Source organism: Hemiscyllium ocellatum, chromosome 17 (assembly GCF_020745735.1).
Source record: "Hemiscyllium ocellatum isolate sHemOce1 chromosome 17, sHemOce1.pat.X.cur, whole genome shotgun sequence".
In the NCBI taxonomy this organism is placed as follows: domain Eukaryota; kingdom Metazoa; phylum Chordata; class Chondrichthyes; order Orectolobiformes; family Hemiscylliidae; genus Hemiscyllium; species Hemiscyllium ocellatum.
In genome coordinates this window covers 47,123,555-47,148,146 of record NC_083417.1, presented here as the reverse complement: position 1 = coordinate 47,148,146, position 24,592 = coordinate 47,123,555, and the positions used below count along the sequence as shown (strand labels likewise).

Sequence of the window (24,592 nt, the reverse complement as noted above, 5' to 3'; positions counted from 1 at the left end):
TTGAGTCTAATAACCAAGTCCCAATTTTCATGCCCACTCAAGTGTTCATAAAAGGATAACCTGAATGGGAATTTGTTTGGACTTCTGGAAAGAACTTCCTGAAACAGTCATAAAAATTGCTGGAGAAACCCAGTAGGTCTAGCAGTATCTAGCAGATGAAAGTATGTTGTATTAATGAATTGATGTTAATTGGCAGTTTTGAAGAAGGGTCACTGGACCCAAAATGTTCACTCTGCTTTCTCTCCATAGTACAAGATGATTAGGGGTTTAGACAGGGTTGACCATGAGAATCTTTTTCCACGTATGGAGTCAGCTACTATGAGGGGGCATAGCTTTAAATCAAGGGGTGGTAGATATAGGACAGATGTTAGGGGTAGATTCTTTACTCAGCGAATCGTGAGTTCATGGAATGCCCTGCCAGTAGCAGTGGTGGACTCTCCCTCTTTATGGGCATTTAACCGGGCATTGGATAGATATATGGAGGATAGTGGGCTGGTGTAGGTTAGGTGGGCTTGGATCGGCGCAACATCGAGGGACAAAGGGTCTGTACTGTGCTGTATTTTTCTATGTTCTATGCTGCCAGAGCTGCTGAGTTTCTCCAGCACTTTCTGTTTTTGTGAGTTGGAGAGAACTGTTGACTTTGCTTGATTGACATCTTTATGGTGATAAAATGAGTTATCTTTTTAATTATCTATTTTACTAGTGTCTCATAAGACATAGCAGACTTAGGCAGTTCAGCCCATCACATCTGCTCTACCATTTCATCATGGCTGATATGGTTCTCAACCCAATTCTCCTGCCTCTCCCATAACCTTTGACTCTTACTAATTAAGAACCTATCTCTATCCTCAATACACTCAATGTCTTCTACACAATGAATTCCACAGAGTCACCACCCTCTGGCTGAAGAAATTCCTCTTCATTTTACACCCACTGGCTCTCTCTTGTCTAACTTGCTCATTATCTCCTCAAAGAATTCTAATAGATTTGTCAGACAAGACCTCCCTTTGACGAAGTCATGCTGTCTCTGCCCTATTTTACCATGCACTATCAGGTACTCCACAAATTATTTGAAATGGACAGTAATATCTTACTAATGACTGAGGTCAAGATAATGGGCCAATAGTTTCCTGTATTCTATCCCCCTCTCTTCTTAAACCTAGAATTACATCAGCCACTTTCCTGTCCTCTGCAACCCTCCCAGTCTCCAGTGATTCTGGAAAGATCACCACAATGCCTCTATAATAAATTCAGATATCTCCTTCAAAACTCTCTGGTGTAGTTCATCCTTCTAGGTCTTTTATCCTCCTCAGACTTTTCAGCTTCCCCAGCACCTTCTCCTTAGTGATGGCCACTATACTCACCTCTGCCCCCTAATTCTCTTGAAGTTCTAGTATGTTGCAGGTGTCTTCTACTGTGACAACTGATCAAAAGTACCTATTCAGTTCCTCCATAATTTCTTTCTTCCCCCTTTTACTACTTCTGCAGCCTGATTTTCTAGTGGTCCAGCATCCATTCTTGCTTCTCTTTTACTTAGATATCTAAAAAAGAACCTATTGCAATCTTCTTTTATATCACGAGCTTGCTTACTATCATATTTCATCTTATTGCTTTTTTAGTTATCCTCTGTTGGTTTTTCAAGGCTTCTCAACCCTCTGGCTTTCCACTCATCTTTACCACATTTTATGCTTTTTCATTTGCTTTTATGCTATCCCTCACATACCTTGTCACCCATGGTTGCCTCATCCTCCCCTTTTATATGTTTCTTCTTCCTTTGGATGAATTTCTGCTGTGCGTCCTAAATTACCCCCCAGACAGTCCTGCCATTGCTACTCCACTGTCTTCCCTATGAGGCACCACTTCTAATCAACTCTGGCCAGCTATGTCTTCATGGCTTTGTTGTTACCTTTACTCAATACTGTTACAGATGATTTCCATTTCTCCCTCTCAAACTATAAGGTGAATTCTATCATATTATGGTTACTACCCCCTCAGGGTTCCCTCACTTAAGTTCCCTATTCAAGGCTGCCTCATTACGTATCACCAAATCCAGAATTTCCTTTCCCTAGTGGGCTCTAACACAAGCTGGTCCAAAAACACCATCTTGTAGACCTTTTCCTTTTTTTGACATCCACTAGCAACCTGATTTCTCCAGTCCACCTGCTTATTGAAGTCCTCCATGATTATTGTAATAGTCCCTTTCTATCTTCCGATTTGTTTTTCCCCCACATCCTGACTACTGCTAGGATTCCTACACACAACTCTAAACATGGTCTTTTCCCCTTTGAAATGTTTGTTTCAATGTTTGTTTGCAAAAGATTAATGAGTGTGAGTTGTTTTAAATCTCTTATTGAATCTTTAATAGCCTGTTCCATTGATGTTAATAGAGTTGTAAGAAAATAAGTTGGTTTTTGAAAGGAGAATTGCAAATGGGTTTTGTTTTTAAACAATTCCACTTGTGTCATTTGGGTAGTTCTTATGGTTTCTGGTGCACTAGGGAAATGTCACTTCTGCTCATGCCATTTCAACATGTTGATTCAAACATCATCTGGCTATCAGACATTGTGAAGACAGGCTCTGCTCTGTCGAGCATCTGTGCAGAAATCTGGCAGGTGCCGTGAACTAGACGTCACATTCAGCAACCAGTTGAACCAATTCTCCTTCCCTGTCATTCTGTTCATTGATCTGTTAGCCTACAAAAACTGAACAAATAATTTCTACTAAAAAGCCAAATGCTGCTGCTTTTAGCAATCGACCTTGCCACAAGCAGCCATGGTTCCATTTGCAGACTTTTTCATTTGCTCTCATGCCATTTTTTCTTTTTCTGATATATCTTGCTTTCAATGTTTTTCCATGCAGCAAACAAATTTTGTGGGCCACAAAAAAAACTTTAACACCTCACTACCTTTTTTTTTCAATAGGCATGTGGGCTTCTGACTTTGGCACTCACTCACCTACTGTAGGCAGATGGTATGATGTTGGTTAGCTCATCTAACCATCATGTAATATTATATGGAAGCCCAGCAAGGGATTGGAGGTTTGAGACTGTAAAATCCAGTGAACATTAATGATAGGATTAATTAATTCTATACATATGTATATTATGATGTGGAGGTGCCAGTGTTGGACTGGGTTGGACAAGGTCAAAAGTCGCACAACACCAGGTTATAGTCCAACAGGTTTATTTGAAAACACTAGCTTTCAGAGCATTGCTCCTTCCCAGAGTGTTAGTGAGAGAGGAAGACCTTAGACACAGAATTTATAAGGAAAAGATCAAAGGGTTATAAAACTCATGTGAACAAATTGAATATACCTAATATGGCTCTTAAATCTTTAATCAGTTAGAATGGAGGTGCAGGTTGCGATTGATGAATATGCAAATCCCAGAATTTTTTTCAGGTCACTGCCCTGAGGTAACTTAAGGTGTTATCAATATAAAGGAGGTGCACTGCTGACGTTACCGAGTATGGTGATGAAACAAACTCACCAGCTCAGCGAGCAAGCTAACAACCTCCTCCACAACCTAAGCTACAAATCTTCTCAAATACTCTGAAGGGGCACTCATCCTAATTCTTAGAATAAAGGAACAATTTCTAGGATTAGGTATGGCATCAATTTAGTGGGAAAAGGAAGGAAAATACTGGAGAGGAATTGAAATCCGGGTTGTCTGACCTTTTTGCATGGGGTGGCCACAAGTCAATTTTTTTTCTTATTCAAGCATCTAGTGATTACATTTCAGAAAGCTGAGCTATGAGGCAACAATAAACACGAATTTCAGAGCGATGTGCGATTAATTAAAATAAATAAATAAATAATAACGGCCAACAAAAAGAGCCCAGCAGCAGAGATACCTGATCAAATTTTTTTTTGCCTTTTTGGTTAAGAAGCAGATCCAAAGTTCTGGACACCAGGGAGGTGGATGAGGCAGCAGGCTGAGCTGAGTGGTTGGATTTAACTAATTCTGACTTTGTTCCCTTCTGGTGGGCAAACATCAAGTTAGCCTCAGTGAAATTCACATGAAAGTGGGGATCATGAGTGGGTTGCCTTTCACCCTGGTTTCATCATGCCATTGAATGTCAAGGGGCAATGGGACAGATTTTCTTTTGCTGGTGATGGTCACTGCTAGTACTTTTGGTGTGAATATTACTGTCCACTTGTCATCCCAAACCTGGATATTGTCCAGCTCTTGCTGCAGTATTAAGCTTCAGTATTAAGGGATCACAAATGGTGCTGAACCTTGAACCATTCATCAGCAAATACCCCACTTCTGACTTTATGATGGAGAGAAGGTTATTAATGAAGCAGCTGAAGATGGTTGGGCCCAGGACAACACCCTGAGGAACTGTTATGATAAATATTGTGCCAATTGATTTTTGCATTTTTCCTTCTATTCTTCTATTAAATTGGAATAACATAGAATATATCACCACAGCAAAAGCAGAACTCAAGTCAGGAACGCACTGTCTTGGGAGACTCAGTCAGAACATATTGCGGTTAATATTGAAATTGAGCATTAGCAATAGATAATTGCCCTACTGTACAACATTTAGTAACCATATAATTATAGTATGTGACTGAATGTATTGCTTTGTAATCACAGAATCATCTGGTGCACAGAATACTAGAGCTCGTCAAGCCGTGTCTCGTATTTGCCGTGAAGAGCTGGAAGATCGCTTTCTTCGGCTACATGATGAAAACCTTTTACTCAAACAACATGCACGAAAACAAGAAGATAAAATTAAAAGGTTCGAATTCCTGTTATTTCATTCTGTAATAGTCAAATATTGTTTTCTCTGCTATCTGCTATTTAACACTTAGATGTCTTACTATTGTTGATTAATGTGTTTAATTTTTAAGAAGTTAATTGAAGACATTCATCATCTAAAAACTTTTCTTTTGTTATCATGCATCTCTCCCTCTCCTATTTTTGTTTCCTCAAAAACACATACACAGATTATGTTCTGTGAGAGCTGGTAATCGATGAGCATCTCTTTCATGTAGAGATTTTCTGCATGCTTTCTTAGTGATTGCTGACAAGTTATTTGATCATAGCTGATACATTCTGGTCCTCACCTAATATGCATATTTGTCAGTAAAAATCACTGCTTGCGAATGCAAAGGAACTCTGGTTGATTTTTATTTTTCCCCCCTCCCTAATCCAGGAGCACCAGGACTTTGACAATCCTCAAATTGCAACTCCAGTTGAGCTCAGCATACTGAGCTCATAATGTAAATTGAACATTGAACCTTTCTTGCTTTATGAGTTCAATTGCTTATGAAATCATGTAGTGGTAACCAAACTGGCTATACCTCCAATGTACTTAAAACAAGCAAAGTCATTAATTGTGTGCTGTGTATAAACAAAAGAGTACTACACACATCACCAAAATGACCAGAATTCAGGAAGAACATTGGGACTCTCCTGAGCCAGCATTATTCAATAAAATGAAACTGCCATATCTGGACACTCCAACTGTACATCAGAACCACTTGGAAACATTTAAACAGAACAGATATTGACAGAAAATAAAAATGTTGAAAAAAACTTAAAAAAAAGTTTACACGTGATGAAACCTCGCCACACTTGCCTTTTTTTTAATTAAAGGAACATTTTGAAGGCCACAATCTAACTGAAAATTGGACCTGCCTAGACTTGTGACATTTCTAGTTTAATTCAAAATAATTGGCTTGATCAAATATAGTCCATTTCCTGAGGATACATTTGTGTCATTTGATAGTCAGGCTTCTGGAATATTTACAGTTCCCAGCAATTCAAAATTTTTATTCAAAACAGACAACCAATGTGCTTTTATAAAATCAAATAAGGATAGTCTGCTTAATGCACACCTGTGTAAATTTTACTTTGAGTTTTGTAAACTAGAGAAAAGAATGCTTTTGGCACAGTAGTGGCCACAAGATCCAGGTTTAGTAACTGTGCAGAGGTGTGTCAAAACATATCCAAATACAGTGAATAAAAATAACCATTCAAGAAAGCTCATTAGGGACAAAATTAAAAAGCAGAACCATGACTGACCTAGCCACAAGCAGACAGATCTAAAATAAGAGAGGTAAATGCATGGCTGAAAGGTAGATGTGGGAGAAGTGGCTTTCAATCCATGATGTACAACCAAGATCATTGGGGAAAGAGGAGACTGTACCACGGGGGTGATCACTGTTGAAACCAGTGTCCTTCTGAGCGAATGCTTCATCTGATGGGGAATCTAGAACCAGGAGGCATAGCATTAAAATAAGGGGCTTCTTATTTAGGACAAAGATGAAGAGGATTTTTTACCCTGAAGGTTGTTAGTCTTTGAACTTATCATGCACAGAGAGCAGTGGAGGTGGTATTGGATTACAGGGAGCTCTTTAAAGTAGGATACATGTTATTTGAGAGGAAATTCAGAAAGCTAATGAAAAAGGACAGAACAATATAGAGTGTAATCCATGAAAATATGATGCTACCCACTTTGGTAGAGAAAATAGAAAGAATGAATATTATTCAAACAGAGAAACAGCAGAATGTTTGGTACAAAAGAATCTACGTGGCCTTATCCATGAATCATAGAAAAGCTAACTGAGCATGATCTTAGAAAGGCAAATGGTACACTGGCCTTTATGGCAAATGAGATGGAATACAAGATAGGGAAGTCTTGCTACAACTGTACACCTGAAGTACTATGTACAGTTTTGGTCTCTTTACTAAAGAAGATATGTTTGCATTGGTGGTTAGTTCAGGAAAGGTTCAGTAGGATGACGAGTAGGGTTAAACTGGTTTTGCCTTTATTCATCAGAGTTTAGGAGAACGAGAGGCCCTCTTATTGAAACGTTTAAAATTCAGAAGGCTTGTGAAAAAAGAAAGCTTCCCCCTGTAAGGTATCTGGCACTCGGAGACACAGTTTAAAAATAAATGTTTCCCTCTTAAAATGAAGATGAGTAGGAACTTCTTCTTTCAGAGAGTCATTAGTCTTTGGAAATCTCTTCCACAGAGAGCAGTGGTGGGTTGAGTCACTGCATATATTCAATTCTGAGAAAAGGAAAGAAAGAAGAGGAAAGGCCACGATCATATCAGCTACTACCTTACTGAATGGCAGAAAAAGCTTGAATGACTAAATGGCTAACTCCTGCATCTATTTCTTAAGCTCTTCTGTTCTCATTAAACTGTGAGATGCAGAAATCTTTCCTCATCCAAATTTGAGAAATTAAGTTTATTTATAGACCGGGTTGCAGCTGGTTTGGTGTCTCATAAATAGTGAATCTAAATAGAGGCAAGTATGATAGTATGGGTACTTAAAATGCCAGGGCATAATAGGCTATGGACCAAGTGCAGGTAAATGGGATTAGTGTAGTTTACTGGTTGATGTTCAGTGTAAACATGGTGGGCCAAAGGGCCTGTTTCAAAGCTGCATGACTCTTTGATTTATCAAATAAAAACAAATCATTTGAATTTTGAAGCAAATTGCCTCTAATTATCATATCATTGCTACTTGTGTTCTTTTAAAAATGTTAATCTCTAATTAGTTACAAAGAGAAAGTCTCTAATTTTTACCTGATTATTACCTTTTATGCCAATGTTAAATAGCATTACCAGCTTAATCAGTAACATCTGTGAGGCACAGAGCAAGGTTTTGAATAGAAATAGAGGGCAAATAAAGTGACTTTCCCAAACTGATTACCATATGCAAAACAGAGGCGGTAATCAACATTTTCAAAATGTTCTTAACAGCTGTCTATGCGTGCGAATTAGAAACAATGGGGCTGGATTTTATGGCCCTCCATCTGCATCTTTGAAGGTGGGGGCTTGAAAATAAAACAGATGGCCTAGTCACCACCTTCCTGCTCATCCTGTAATGTCTCCCATATTATGTTGAATGGCGAAGGTGTCAGTAGTCTGGCTCACCCATAGTCAGTCCTATCGAACTCCTCAAATGGAAATTAAGAGCCTCATTCTACCTTCGCTACAATATTATATGTGGCAAGGAAGGTAAAGGCAAGGCAGATGGCCTGGCAGCTTTTTACTGTATGGGCAGGGAGACAATGTACATCCTGTGGGCTGAACAATAGGGATCCCTACACTCATTGAAGACAGCCGCCCCTCCAAGTTAGGACACTTCCCCTGCTGGGGTCTGTTAAGCTGGCCCATCCAAAATCCCCAGACTTGTCTGAAATCCTCAATCTATGTGGTCCCAGCAGTGGCCACTACTTAATTCTGGTGCAGCTGGGACTATGTCTGGAACTGTTCACTAACCAGATTGGCTAACGGTTCTGTATAGTGGAATTTCCACCTAAATAGTGGTAAAAGTCCCACTCTATCCAAATTAGGACTATATCACCAGCTTAACATCACTGCTGGTAGCTGAGCTGGCTGACTTGGGACTGGGAGAATGAGGAATACATGTACCTCCATACAATCTATCCCATAGTGACACCAATAAAGACACACAAAGATGTATTAAGAACCAGTCAGAAGTGTCTAAATTCAGTGTTAATAGTGACACTTCAGAAAATAATAATCCAGTGCTGCTAGACAGGGGATCCTCTACCAATTTTGCCAGAATTATCTTTGCCTCTCCAAATACTGTTGAGAACCACTATAATTTTTTTAGTGATCTTGAGTTTGACTTTCACAGTCCTGCCTAACCAAGGATATATCATGCACAGTTGTACCAGATTATAGAGGCAGATAAGCCAAAATTCAGCAGTTCCACTGCAGTACTGTTAAGCTCGGAATGTCCATTCCAGTTCCTGAAGAGTCTTCCTCAGCATTAGTATATCCCTGGGCTAACATTTGCAATGCAATGCTAATGTCCAAGACGTACCTAGAAGTATAGTTAAACTTCACCCTTTTTACCACAATGGGGCAGTATTTACTGAGGTGTTTCCCAATCTCTCTCAATAATTTTGGGAAAACAGCAGTGGAAACCATGGCAAAATAATGTGAACACCAGTTGTGCACTTTCTCATAGTTTCCACCAATCCTCTGCCAAATATATGGCTAGAGATTAGGGAACAGTCCACGCAGAAGTTTGTCTTCGAGTGGTTAATCTTGCACACCACAGCCTAAGTGGACCAACTGAGTAATGGCTTGACATCAGAAGGAAGTGCTTGTCACCAATATGCATGGTGGACAACAGGACTTCACTCTAAATTTTATAGATGACAACCATCCAATTCATGATAGCAGTCTGCTCCAGAGAGCTGCTAGCCTAATCAAAGGTCTGGAAATCCAGTAGCTTCAACACCATTGCCAGAAGCATTGGCCAGTGCTGAGGCAAGTAAAAGGAATGAACTTTTTGTAAGAAAAAAGTACAGGGCCAGGTTCTGGCAGGGGCGGGGATTCCTCCTGGGAAATCTAGAACTGTGGTGTTACCCTCCCTATCTGCAGCTTTCCACAGACTGCCTCTGCAACACCATCTTCATTTAGCTCACATCCTCCTCACAAGCTGGGGATTGCCCCGGTGTTGGCAAAACACCCAACGAGAAAATAGATGGACTCTAATTGAGCTTTTATTTATGAACATTGATCATCTTGGGGTAGAGCAGTCTGTCCTCTTCTGGTCTCCCTGTCAGCGATTGCCCTGATGGTGGGCCAGAGTCTGGGAATTGTTTCAACATATCTTCAACTCCTCCTCCTTGGGGTCAGTCAAATTCAACCTCATCTTGCTGTTTGTACTTGGCTTAAACAATGGAAGGGGATAAAATATATACAAGACTACTGTTAAAAGCATATTATTTCATATTAAATCACTGCTCTGATGTCATTTCATTTGAACTCTAAGCATCTTAATACTCTGACATGAACAATATTACAGAGGTAAATTAGATGTAAAGGCATATCATGCTTAATGTCAACAATAACATTGTGTAAAGACACAACAACTTTGTTAAAATAATGTCCTTACAATTAAAAACATTATTTCTTGGGGTGTTTAACAGCTGTGAACCACATTGAGTGTGCAAGGGGTTAAACGCTAATAAAAAGTTCAATAAATTTTGCTTAATCCTGTGAACTACCATTTCCAAGACCCAAGGATTTATGTGAAGTTCTTTGCATCTCCAAATTTCCTGACTATCTTCAGAAAAAAAAGTCTTTCAACAAAGAGGATGTGTTTAATTATTTTTGTTTCAAACGTAGTTGATGTTTAGAGGTAATGCAACATATGTTTTCCTTCCACCTCCTCTGATGTATATAAATATATTTGGTTTCACTGTTTCCCACTTAAATCCAGCACTTGACATATACCACATCATAGCAAATCACCCACCTTAAACAAATAAACGGATACATTGCTTTATACATGTGACAAGCTCAGTGCAAAAATCAAGGCTTGCTATTAACCAGGCACAAAATCCTGGTGTTAGAGATGTGTGACCAATTTTGTAAGGTCTGCAACTTGTCCTATTCATCAAAGCCACCTTTCCTTTCTTTGTGTGCCAAGTGTTTTACATTCACTGATATGTATGTTTTCTGTTACTCTATTATTACATCACTCGCATGTGCCCTTTGATAGACTTTTGTTCCCAGTTAGTATTTCACATCAAAACTGGATGGAATCAAAGGTACAGTTGATCAAATGCCAACATTAAATTCTGAGAGTATTTGGAAAAAAAAGATGAAAACCAGGATGGCCTGTCTTGAGTTTAAAATCAAACTGTGTCTGAAAGTCATTATTTGTTCAAATCCATTTCTTCAATTGTTTCATTTAAGGTTGCAAAGCAAATCTAAAGTTAGGAGCTTATAATTAATAATGTGTTCCATATTGAATTGGTTTTATAAGGACCACCTAAACTTTACAGCTTGCGAGCTTTTAAAATTTCAAATTCTTTACGCTGTATGTGGTACAGTAAAAGGAGCAAACACAATGTTAAGGTATGAGATTAAAACCTTGCATTCCTCCTACACCCACTCCTTGGAACTATTCTTAGGAACTTATGGTGTGCTCCATATATAACTTCCTTTGATTTGTTATTCATCAAGCATATGGAGTAAGTATGTGTTGCCTGTGCAGCAAGCTAGAATGATAAGCCTTAGGAAACTGCTATTTGTCAGTGTTACACAGCAGATTGCTCTTCTGTGGTTTTGATTAACTTCAAAGAATTCTTCACAGGCAGTAATAGTTATTTCAAAATCTGAAATGTATTATTCACGTTCCAAGCTAGAGTCTTTAGCAGTGTTTATGCCCTTTTCAACAAAATAGTTTCGCTGACTTTTCATATTCTTTTCCTGTTCCGTCAGGATGGCTACTAAGCTAATTAGGCTTGTTAATGATAAGAAGAGGTCTGAGATGGAGAGTGGCGGCACCAAGCGGATAGGCAGGGACATTGAAATGGAAGAGATGATTGAGGAACTGCAGGAAAGAGTTTGTGAATTGGAGAAGCAGAATGATGGGCTGAAGAATCGACTGGTAGCGACTAAACAGCAGCTACAAGTGCAAGGCCGTAGAAACACACCATACAGTTATGTACAATCACGTGTAAATACTGGCCTCAGAAAAGTTCATGAAGTTGCCTTTACACAAGGAAATCTTAAAAAAGGTACCAGACAGCTGGAAGTATGTACGTTTTCAGATTTCCAACTGTACCATATCCTGTAGTGCTTTGAATTATTTTTACCTAAAAATTTCATTCATAACATTTTAAAATCAAAGATGCACATTAAACTTACAGTAACCCACAGTTAATAATTATGTATATTTTTGTTTATAATTAAGAATGAATTGTAGCCCATTTATTAATATATGTCTCTAGTGCTAGTCGTTGTTCATATGTTCAGATTATAAGGATTAATTTCAATGTTTAATCAAAACTATGATTCATTGAAATGTTTTTCTTACTGTTCAATTATATTATTTTAATAAGATCTAATGCTTATTTATTTCACCTTCCCTATCCAACCCTACTGTGATTGCTATTGAACATTTAAGTGGTTGACGTTTCATGTTTCCCACCACTTACTTCCTCTATGTCTACCTAATAAATTCCTGGACATTGCAAAGGGACTGACTAGGGATGAATGATCAATATTTATACCAAAATTGCTTAAACTATATATTCCTGATAGCTTCACAGTCAAAGCTTTTTGTCTCCTGTCCGGGAATTGCACAAAAAGAATCATTCTCTGATGGTCTCTCTTGTCCATCAAAATAAATTTCTTTTTCAGTGCCAACCTAAAGCAGATTTTCCAAGGCATAGCAATCATGCTGTCCCTTGATTGTTATGAAAGAGGAGAGTTCTCCATTTCTGACAGGTAATTACAATCAGCTTCCTTCAGAAATGTGGACAAGCGCTTCCATTCTGACTGTTCTTTCATAGGGCAGAACTGTTGGGGGAAGACACACGCACACACACACACACACACACACACACACACCCCTGCATTTTCACAGAAGGGCGCTGCCCCACTCTGGAATTTAAATTTCCAGAATCACAGATGCCCGTTTTGACACTGCTGTACATGGTAAGTGTATAAGGTAAATGTGGAAGTGGGGTGTCAAGGGAAGTGTGAAGCTAGAGTGCAGGAAGGATAGGGGTTTCATATGCCAGGTAGATTGCTTGCCAGATGGGTGGGGTCCCTGCTGGATACAAGGTAGGATTCCAAGTGGATAGGGTACATATTGACAAGGAGACAGGTGAGTGATGCAGTATCTCAGGTAAGTCAGATTGGGTGGGAGAAATCAGATCTGATGGAGGCTGAGGAGGGTCAGTGTTGAGTTGGTTCATAAGTTCAAAAGATATAGGAGCAGAATTAGGCCATTCGACCCATCGAGTCTGCTCCACCATTTGATCATGGCTGATATGCTCCTCATCCTCGTTTTCCTGCTTTTTCTCCATATCCCTCCAACCTATTACCAATTAAAAATCCGTCAAAATCCTCCTTAAATTTTCTCGCTGTCCCAGCGTCCACTGAACTCTGGTGTAGTGAATTCCATAGATCCACGACCATTTTGGGAGAAGTAGTTTCTCCTCAACTGTGTTTTAAATTTACTACCCCTTATCGTAAAACTATAACCTCTCATCCTAGAATTCCCCACAAGAGGAACTATCCACTCCATACCTCTACTTTATCCACATCTTTTATCATAGAGTCATAGAGATGTACAACATAGAAACATACCCTTTGGTCCAACCAGATATCCAAAATTAATCTAGTCCCATTTGCCAGCACTTGGCCCATATTCCTCCAAACACTTCCTTTTCATAAAACCATCCAGATGCCTTTTTAAATGTAATTGTACCAACCTCCACCATGTCATCTGACAGCTCATTCTATACATGCATCACCCTTTTAAATCTTTCCCCTCTCATCCTAAACAAATGCCCTCAAGTTCTGGAGTTCCCCAACACAGAAAAGATCTTGTCTATTTACCCTATCCATGCTCCTCATGATTGTATAAACCTCTATAAGGTCACCTCTCAGCCTCTGATGTTCCAGGGAAAACAGCCCCAGCCTATTCAGCCTCTCCCTGTAGCTGAAATTCTCCAACCTTGGCAACATCCTTGTAAATTTTTTCTGAACCCTTTCAAGTTTCACAACATCCTTCCTATAGGAAGGAGACCAGAATTGAACATAATATTCCAAAAGTTTCCTAACCAATGTCCTGTACAGCCATAGCATGACCTCCCAACTTCTATACTCAGTGCTCTGACCATAAAGGTAAGCATACTAAGTGCCTTCTTCACTATCCTATCTTCCTAAGACTCCATTTTCAAGGAACTATGAACTTGCACTTCAAGGTCTCTTTGTTCAGCAATACTCCCCAGGACCTTACCATTCAGTGTATAAGTCCTGCCCTTTCCAAAATGCAGCATCTCGCACTTATCTAAATTAAGCACATCTCGAATACCTCAATTTATCTCCCCTCCTTCTTCTAAATTCCAGAGGGAATTGGCCTAAACTGTTTAATCTCTCTTCATATGACAAACCCCTAATCTCTAATGAACCTCCTCTGAACTGCCTTCAATACCACTATATATTTCTTCAAATAAGGGGACCAAAACAGTGCACAAGATGCCAGGTGCAGTCTCACCAATACATAGAAACATAGAAAAATACAGCACAGTACAGGCCCTTCGGCCCTCGATGTTGCGCCGACCAAAGTCTACCTAACCTACACTAGCCCAATAACCTCCATATGCTTATCCAATGCCCGCTTAAATGACCGTGAAGAGGGAGAGTTCATCACTGCTACTGGCAGGGCATTCCATGAACTCACAACCCGCTGAGTAAAGAATCTTCCCCTAACATCTGTCCTATACCTACCACCCCTTAATTTAAAGCTGTGTCCCCTAGTAACAGCTGACTCCATTAACAGAAAAAGGTTCTCAGTGTCTACCCTATCTAAACCCCTAATCATCTTGTACACCTCTATCAAATCTCCCCTAAACCTTCTTTTCTCCAATGAGAATAGCCCCAAGTGCCTCAGTCTTTCCTCATACGATCTTCCTACCATGCCAGGCAACATCCTGGTAAACCTCCTCTGCACTCGTTCCAATGCCTCCACATCCTTCCTATAGAATGGCGACCAAAACTGCACACAATACTCCAGATGAGGCTGCACCAGAGTCTTATACAACTGCAACATGACCTCAGGACTCTGGAACTCAATTCCTCTACCAATAAAGCCCAGTACACCATATGCCTTCTTCACAGCACTATTTACCTGGGTGGCAACTTTCAGAGATCTGTGTACATGGACACCAAGATCCCTCTGCTCATCCAGAGATCCCTCTGCTCATCCAATACCTTGTATAGTTGCAACAATACTTCCTTACCTTTATATTCTATTCCTTTAGCTATAAAAGCCAACATTTCATTCACTTTCTCTATTATCTTCTGTACCTGCATGCTAGTTTTCTGTGTCTCACGAACGGGTACACCTAGATCCCTCTGCACCAGTGCACCCTGCAGTCTCTTCCCCATTAAGATAATAGGTCATCTTCCTTTTTTTGACCCAAATGCATGACGACACACTTATCCACGATAGGGAGGGTGTTGGGATTTTGAATGGCAGTAAAAGAAGTGTCAGATCCCATGGAATGCAGAAGCTGATTGCTTCAGAGCATGGAAGTGGGGTGTCAAGGGAAGTGTGAAGCTGGTCTAAATCAGGTGAAGAGGTGATCTCGTCCAAATTGGAGGAAGGTAATTCAGACCTGGTGCAGCTGAAGGGGTTTGGATCTGAAACAGGGGTAGAAGCAATTGGGTCCAGAGCAAGTGAAGTGGTTTGGGTCACATGGGTGTCAAATGGGTGTAAATGGTCTAGTGAAGGTGTAGTTGTAGAGGGAGGTTTTGAAGTAAGTATGGATCACTTGAATAGTTACTCAGCAGTTAGATAATGTATTTTGTATTCAAACTGCAGCACTGCTGCCTCACAGTGTCCGGGAGCAGGGTTCAGTTCCCACCTCGGGCGACTGTCTGTGTGGAGCTTGCACATTCTCCCTGTGTCTGTGTGGGTTTCCTCCAGGTACTCCGGTTTCCTCCCACAATTCAAAGATGTGCAGGTCAGGTGAATTGGTTATGCTAAATTATTCAGTGTAAGGTGTGTTAGGGATAAATATAGGGTGGGGGAATGGCTTTGGGTGGGTTGCTCTTTAGAGGGTCAGTGTAGGGCCAAATGGCCTGTTTCCGTACTGTAAGGAATCTAATCTAATCTAAGTTTTTTTTCTGAGTAACTGCATACATGTTGCCATTGGAATCTTCCATAGTCTCAAATTTAAATTGAGTGTTTCAGAAGGTTCCAGACCGAGGAATTGCCCAATGGAATCTTCAGTTTCCCAGCAAGTCCTTTGGTGTCTTCTACAATGGGTATTCCATATGGTCTCCATACACAACTCCCATCAATGCTGGAATAATGATTGTCTGACCATTGGAAGATCTGCCCCAAAAGTCTTTAGTTAAATATCTAATTTTTATTTAATGTGCCAATTACACTCTGAGACTATTGCAAGACATTCAGATGCATTTTAATTCATAAAATTGTTGCCATGAAGAAAATCTAATGGGAACCTGCAAAATCTTGGACAATTACAAAAAAAAGCTAGACTCTCCTACTTTGATTATGTCACTGAAATATTTTGTGACCTATATCAGTGTAATGACTGGTAGAAGAGGTCAAGCGAATCACGATGCAACAATCTTGATGGTTAAGGGATTTACAGAATAATAACAAAACTGAACTCGTAACTGATAATATGCAATAAAAAATGCACTGGACCCCAAAATACAATAATCCTTTGTTATCTGTATTATTTAATCCAAGATAAGCTTTAATTTGAACAATTTGAACAATCATGGTTATCAGCATTCATCTGAGATCATTTAGCTTAGTTTTTTTGAATCTATTTGGATGGGTAAATTAATAAGAATGATTTTGAGGGATATGGGCCAAATGCTGACAAATGGGATGAGGTCAGATTGGGATGTCTGGTCAGTGTGGACGAATTGGACCAAACAGTTGGTTTCTGCGCTGTATGATTCTGTGACTTTATTTAATTCCTTTGGAATTTGTTTGGGAACTCCACAAGCAACTTATTAGTTTTTTTTAAAGTCAGGTTGTGCACTTAGAGAAGCAAAGTAGTTACACAAAATACAACTGCATTTGTTTCTGAGGAAGGGTCACTGACCTGAAACATTAACTCTGATTTCTGCCAGACCTGCTGAGCTTTTCCATCTATTTCTATTTTTGTCCACGTGTTTAATTACTATCTGTCATGGAGTAATATAATCAACAAAGATAGTGGCATGGACAGGCAAATTTATGAAGTTCTCAGGAATTTCATAATAAGGTGTTAATTTCTCCAATGTAGCTTTTAGCACTTCATTGGATTGCAATGAAAAATAAACTTCCACAGTTGTTTTACTAATGTATTGTGTTAACGTTATGCAAGTTCTTCCAAATCTGCAAATAGCAGTTTTGCTGTCCCTTTATTATTGTCTGTTGTAAACACTTTAAATTTTGCCAGGAAGCAAAAAGGAATTTAATTACTCGTGTAGTTTACAGAATTTTAAAAACTGACTATCTATAATTAGAATTTAAGATATTAGGTGGATAAAGAAAATAATTATTATTTTTCACAATCACCTTTTGGATTATCATTCAAGATATAATTGCTGTCTAATGTTAGCATGCCAAATCAGCTGTGTAGTGGACGAAACTGCAACACAATGCACCAGCTGGACAGGAAGTACAATACATTTTAATGTTGCCTCAGAGCCAGCAGCATTCCACAAGCATGAAGGTCAAAATCTGTAGATGAAAAATAATGAAATCACGTTTACATGGGTAAACCAACAAGACACTAAGATTGTAGGCTCAAAATGAGTACTTTCTTTTTAAAAAAAGGTGTTGAAAGAAAACTGGTTTTAGTATTTACTAAAGTCAGTAGTCTAAAAATAGTTCATTACTGTGGAATGCTTCAGCAATGTTATAGTGGAGCTTGTATATTAGGTATCCATGGAGCTCAATTTGAATTCCCAGCTGTGAATGCTGTGAAGGTAATGACCAAATCAGCACTCAATCTGTATATTTAAGGAGGACTTGCCAATTTGGCCGAGTGCACTTAAACTTATTCTAATTGGGAAACAAATAAGTGGGTGGGTCTTAACAGGAGTGAGTTTTGGGAATTAGAAATCTCTGCCCATTGATAACATGGCATCATCAATAGGAATAATAACATAAATTACTGAATATATCTCTTCTACGCATTGCCTGTATCTAAATGGAGGGCCACACAAGTGTGTTTTTTATTACCCTGGGCCATTCAGAATGATATCAGCCATTTAACCCTGAAATCAGATGTAATCACTTATTCTGCTTATTCCATAAAATCAGCACTAACTGTTTTAGCTAAATGTTTTTGCAAAGAATCAACAGTAAGGAAATATTATTTGAATAGGGGGCAAAGCTTTTCATCTTGAATTCATCTGGGCTAATGCATAAAAATTTTGAATGATCACAATTTACAGTATATGAGAAAGGAAAGTACGGCTTTGCCCTGTAGAAAACAGTGACAAGTATTGGCTCCCCAACTCCCAAGCAATTCCAAAAAGGATTTCTTATTCAAAATGACTCCAAGGCAGACAGTACATTTTGTTAAACACTAATTTGAAACTTTATCCTCAACTGTTCAGTACGTATTATCACTCCAGCTTCTTCAGCTGTTTAGCACTTGCCAGAATTGCAGTTAACTACTTAGCCTGGCTGACCGGTTCAAGCCACAAGCTGAAAGCCACATGTGCAAAAAACAGTGTTGATTCCCAACCTTGTTTTTTTGTTTTCTATATGCTCTGTTCAAATTTAACTTTCTGAATAAAATAGAAAACAAAACACCTCAGATATTGGAAATCAGAAACAAACCCAGAAAACGCTGGAGAAACTCAGCAGATCTGGCAGCATTGGTGGAGAGAAAAACAGTTATCGTTTCGAGTCTGAACTGACTCTAAGAGACATAGAGATGTACAGCATAGAAACAGACCCATTGGTCCAACTCGTTCATACCAACCAGATATCCTAACCTAATCTAGTCGCATATGCTAGTATTTGGCCCATATCTCTCTAAACCCTTCCTATTCATATACCCATCCAGATGCCTTTTAAAAGCCGCAGTTGTACCAGACTCCACGACTTCCTCTGGCAGCTCATTCCATACATGCACAACCCTCTGCGTGAAAGCGTTGCCCCTTGGCCCCCTTTTATATCTTTTCCCCTCTCACCTTCAACCTATGCCCTCTAGTTCTGGATTCCCCCCCACCCCACCCCAGGGAAAAAACTTTTTCTATTTGTCCAATCCATGCCCTTTATGATTTTGTAAACCTCTCTTTGGAACAAAACCTGAAGTTTTGACTGCTTCTGTTTCCTACGTTTTTGCTTCCCCATCAGGAGTTTTTCACACGAATTTGTTCTAACTCTGATTAGATCCTACAATTTCCAGAGAGAAGTTTGAATCCTGGTTATTTGTTGAAAAATTTAGACAATAAAATTGTTTTGAGCATGATTTTGAGCAAATAAATTTTACGGCACAAGAATTAAGTTAAGCAAGCATGAATTAAACATTGCCTTAGGGAATTACTTATTCTTTACATCAAAAAGCACAATAATACACAACACACGTTTTAGACTGAAATACTCAACTGCACCTCTACTATAACTCCCTCGACAGTCTTGGCCACTTACAAGGTTTTTAAAGATTCTCGACTTTTTAGGCCCAATGCCACATTTTTCCACAACTGCCTTCTAAGATCTCAGGACTTTTCAACTAACTGACCAATGTTTTGCTTACTTTTTTTGTTTAGTATACATGGTATCATTTTAATCTTTACATATGATTTGTTTAGGAATTAGAGTTCAAGATCCAGAGTTGACAACAAGATCTACCCACCCTATGTTTCCCAGATACGGACATAGCTTGCTTGAAGATGCCAGGGCTGAAGTGCGAAATCTGTAAGATATTCTTACTTTACTACATCTCTCCATTGTCATCCGAATGGGTGGAACTGCTCTCACTTGGTTCCTTGTTCATCTATCTCATTATGTTCAGAATATCACTTGCAATGGTTTCTCTTCCTTCTCCCACACCATTTCCTTTGTGCCCCGAATGAAGTGAATTGAATTGGCCAAAGACTGGTGTTTAAGATGTGAGAGACCTATGTTCCTACTACTATTTTCTTAGTTTGCACAACTTCCCAAATCAGATGTCAGTGCTGCAAACGATGTCAGCAACATGATCGCCATGTGGAGACCATCAGAGTGTGTGTCATGTAGAGCACACAGCTTCGAAAAAATATTTTTAGGGACCTCTGCATTTGGCCAAGATGGATCATCAGCTGTACACTTCTGGCTGAAGATTGTTGCAAATGCTTCAGATTTATCTTTTCTCCTAATGTGCTGGTCTGCTCTATCATTACATATTGGGATATTTGTGAAGTCTTCTCCAGTGAGTTGTTTAATTATTTACCACAATTAACAACTGCTGATCATAGTATCATAGAATTGCTACAGAGTGGAAGCAGGCCAGTCAGCCCATCAAGTCCACAATAACCCTCCAAAGAGCATCCCACCCTGATCCATACCCCCCTAGCATTCCCTGTTACCCTGCATGATCCACATGGCCTGTAGGAGGAAACCAGAGCACCCGCAGGAAACCCACGTAGACATGGGAGAACGTGCAAACTCCACATAGTCTCTGAAGGATGGAAGCACTGCCAGCTGAGCCACCATGCTACCCCATGCCATTTTGCTTATGGCAGGACTGCAGACCTTAGATCTGATCCATTGTTGTGGAAGCACACGTACCTATCCACCTCCTGATGCTAATGTTGTTTGGCACACCGAACATCCTGTTTTATAGCTTAGCATGTTGACACTTCATTTTTAGGTGGGCATTGTGCTGTTCCTGGTGTTCCTTCCTGTAATCTGCATTGAAACTTGGTTGATCCTCTGACTTGATGGTAATGGTGGAACGTAGGACATTCCATGATTTTGTGCATTGTGATTTTGTGCTGATGGCCCACAGCACCTCATAAACACTTAATGTTGAGGTTCTAGATCTGTTCAAAATCTATCAAATTTAGTATGATTGGGTGCCATAGAATATGGTAGAGGGTATCTCAATCTAATGAATAAGGGAGTTGAAAGAGAGATTTTGTTTTTTTGACTGAAGTCTAGCTTTTCCTTTACTTTGGCAGTTAACTAAACATCACACTTTAGGTGAAGAGAAGTTGTGTTTATTGCAGCCTTTCTTCATGCTCTGAGAGGAGCTGTAACAATTTAATTAGTCGATAGTTTACTCAGTTTTTTTTTAAGCTTGAGTCAATTGTTTTTGGGACATAAAACTCACCTCTCTGTATTGTCTGCACTGAGTGCTGCTTTGGTTTTATAGAACATGAAATGGGAGTTTGCTGAATACAAAGTTTGGTAAAGGAAAGACAGTGTTGCTCCTTTCTTTTTCCTTCTGTTGTCAGTATACATTAGTTGGCTTTTACTTCAGGACAAGGGAAAAAGCTGACGGGTGCGCACTGGTCATCTATTACAATGAAGATAGCAGAAAGAATGGTTTTTAACGTTGTGGGATGGCAGATCAGAGTGGAATGTGTGTCCTGCAGTATGTGTGAAGACATGGATACACCATTTGTCTCAAATGAACACATTGGCAGGAAATGTCAGCTACTGCATGAGCTTACGCTTTAGGTTTCGTAATTTGAGTGGTGGCTGGTGTCACTGTTGTGCTTCTATTTGGCAGAGGACTGCATGGATAAAATGTCAGGAAATAGGTCAGTCACATTCAGGCAGCAAGGGAATGGATAACCACCTGGCAGTCTAAGAAAACCAAGCCAGCAGGAGTTACATGAGTCCAACATGCTTGCCAATCAGTATTTGATTTTAGATTTGGCAAGGGTGATGGTTCCTCAGGGGCATTGCATCCAGAACCAAGTCTGTAGCCTCATAGGCAGTTCAGCGGTACAGGGAAAGTAGAAAGAAGAATGGAAGAGCAGTAGTGATTGGAAATTTCACTAGCAAGTGATCAGACCAGTGTTTCTGTGACCATCAACCTGATTCTGAGATGGTGCCTCCTTGGTGCAAAGGTAAAAAATATTATTGAGTGTTTACAGGACATTCTCTGGAGAAGGGTGATATGCCAAAGGTTGTGATCCACTTTAACATAAATAATTTTGTGGGAATAATGATGAGGTCTTGATCACAGCTAGGTAGGAGATTGAATGGCAGGATTATTAAAGCAGTTCTGAAGAAGAGTGCACTGGACTCAAAATGTTAACTGCTTTTTTCAATCCACAGATGCTGCCAATTCCACTGTGTTACTCCAGTATTCTCTGTGTTTGTTTCCGATTTCCACCATCCATTGTATTTTCCGTTTATTCTTAAAAGCAGTAGCCTCAGGTCTCACTTACCAGTGAGCATAGAAATAGAGAATTGAGTGACTGAACACATGGCTGGAAAGCTGGTGGAGGAGGGCAGCTATCAGATTTCTGGGGCATTTGGATTGATTGTGGGGAAGATGGGATCTGTACAAGTTCAATGGTCTACACCAGAGCCAGGATAAATATTCTTGCAGGGAGTTTTGCCAGTGCAAGGATTTAAACCAGATTAGCAGAAGGATAGAAACTTGTGGATAAGTTCAGAGCATTAAACTGGAGGCAGAAACTTACTACATAACTGCAAATATAAGAAACAGAGGTTAACAAATGTATAACACTGAAAATTGGCAATATTTAAAGGTATATATGTAAATTCAAGGGGTATAGTGAGGAGACAGAAGACTCATTGCAGCATAAAATGGCTTAACAGAAACTTGGCTTATAGATGGACAATGATGGCAGCTCAACCTCCCTGGATACAGAGTTTTCAAGCAGGATAGAGAAGGTGATTAAAAAGGGTAGGAGTGTAGCATTATTGCTTAAAGTATCAATCACAACTGTGAGAAGGGATGTTACATTGAATTAAATATCAAATGAGGGCATATAGGTTAAACACTGAAACAAATAAAAGCAGTAATCAAACTTCTAGGTATGTACTATTGATCCTCCAAATAGAGATGGGTTGGATGCAAATATGTGGGCAAATTTCTGAGTGTGCAAAGGTTAGAACAATAATAGTTGGGGACTTCAACCACCAAATATCATTTGCGATGCGAATACTATGAAAGGCATGGAAGGCACAAAGCTCTTGAACTGCGATCAAGAGAACTTTTTCTAGCCAGCATGTATCAAACCCAGTGAGAGAAAGCACAATTTCTGATTTACATCTGGAAATGAGGCTGGGCAGCTGCATGGATTAGCAGGTGACCATTTTCGAAATAGTGATCATGATACAGTTAGATTTTACATCTTTATTAAAAGGAATAAAGATAAAATGGGGGAATAAAATTTCTTAAATTGGATGAGGGCAAACTTTACAAAGCTGAAAGATGGTGGCTAAGGAGGACTGATTACACTACTTGAAAGGAAGTCATGGAGGCATACAAAGTTAGACTTTATAAGCACAGTGTAGTCATGATATTAAGAATACCAATGCCAAATCTAGGTTTCTTGGTTATCCAGAAGTATACAGGCTAAGATAAAGCAGAAAAGTAGAGCTAATGACAGTCTCAAAAAAGTAATACTTTTTATACTCTAAACTTCTTAAAGTACAATAGTGAAATGAAAAAGGAAATTAGGAAAATAGAGCAGATTTGAGGAAATGTTGGCCAGCACAATTTGGGAAAATCCTAAATTGTTTTATCACTTCATTAACAGCAAGAGGATGACTAAGGAAATGGGTGAGTTCTTCATGAGTATCTTGTCTCTTTATTCACAATGGGGAAGAATAATGCAAACATTCTAGAAAAGAGGAAGACTGTTAAATATTAGATTAAAGAACGTAATGAAATGGGAAGTTGTGGAGGGAAAATCTTGAAGCTCAATAAATCTCCAAAGCTGGATGAATCCTAGAAAGCAAGGGAAGAATTCTGGAAATAAGTGACCTATACAAGAAGGACTGCACCTAAATTGGAAGGGGACTAATATATTGGCAGGGAGATTTGCTAGAGCTGCTAAGGAGAATTTAAATTAGTAAGGGTGGGGGGAACCCAGGGAGATAGTGAGGAAAGAGATCAAGCTGAGACTGGTACAGTTGAGAACAGAAGCAAGTAAAACAGTCAGGGCAGGCAGGGATAAAGCAGAGAACAAGGTAGGACTGATAAATTAAACTGCATTTATTTGGATGCAGGGGCCCAACAGGGAAGGCAGATGAACTCAGGAGATTGTTAGGAACGTGTGACTGAGATATCATAGCAATTACAGAAACATAGCTCAGGGATGGACAGGACTGGCAGTTTAATGTTCCAGGATATAAATGCTACTGGAACGACAGAAAGGGAAGCAAGAGAGAAGGGGGAGTGGTGTTTTTGATAAGGGATAGCATTACAGCTGTATTGGGGGAGGATATTCCTGGAAATATATTCAGGGAAGTTATTTGGGTGGAACTGAGAAATAAGAACGGGATGATCACCTTATTGGGATTGTATTATAGACCCCTATTTGTCAGAGAGAAATTGAGAAACAAATTTGTAAGGAGATCTCAGTTATCTGTTAGAATAATGGTTATGGCAGGGGATTTTAACTTTCCAAACATAGACTGGGACTGTCATAGTGTTAAGGGTTTAGATGGAGAGAAATTTGTTAAGCATGTACAAGTAAATTTTCTGATTCAGTATGTGGGTGTACCTACAAGAGAAGGTGCAAAACTTGACCTACTCTTGGGAAATAAGGCAAGGTAGGTGACTGAGCACTTTGGGGCCAGCCACCATAATTCTATTAGTTTTAAAATAGTGATGGAAAAGGATAGAGCAAATCTAAAAGTTGAAGTTTTAAATTGGAGTAAAGCCAATTTTGACGGCATTAGGCAAGAACTTTCAAAAGCTGATTGGGCGCAGATGTTCGCAGGTAAAGGGACGGCTAGAAAATGGAAGCCTCCAGAAATTAGATAACGAGAATCCAGAGAAAGTATATTCCTGGCAGGGTGAAAGAAAAGGCTGGTAGGTATAGGGAATGCTGGATGATGAAAGAAATTGAGGATTTGGTTAAGAAAAAGAAGGAAGCACATCT

General features: G+C 39.4%; 1 protein-coding gene across 5 annotated transcripts in view; it reads left to right on the top strand.

Moving 5' to 3' along the window:
- Positions 1-24,592, top strand: part of rpgrip1l (RPGRIP1 like) — a 240,230-nt gene that overhangs the window by 44,177 nt on the left and 171,461 nt on the right. For 3 of the 5 annotated variants that reach the window (XM_060837720.1, XM_060837721.1, XM_060837723.1), the window contains exons 3-5: positions 4,601-4,745; positions 11,234-11,532; positions 19,328-19,433. In XM_060837720.1, coding sequence (XP_060693703.1) covers positions 4,601-4,745; positions 11,234-11,532; positions 19,328-19,433 — 550 coding nt within the window. Of the gene's footprint in view, positions 1-4,600; positions 4,746-11,233; positions 11,533-19,327; positions 19,434-24,592 lie in introns of those variants that run through there. The other 2 variants (XM_060837725.1, XM_060837722.1) reach the window with 2 other exon arrangements.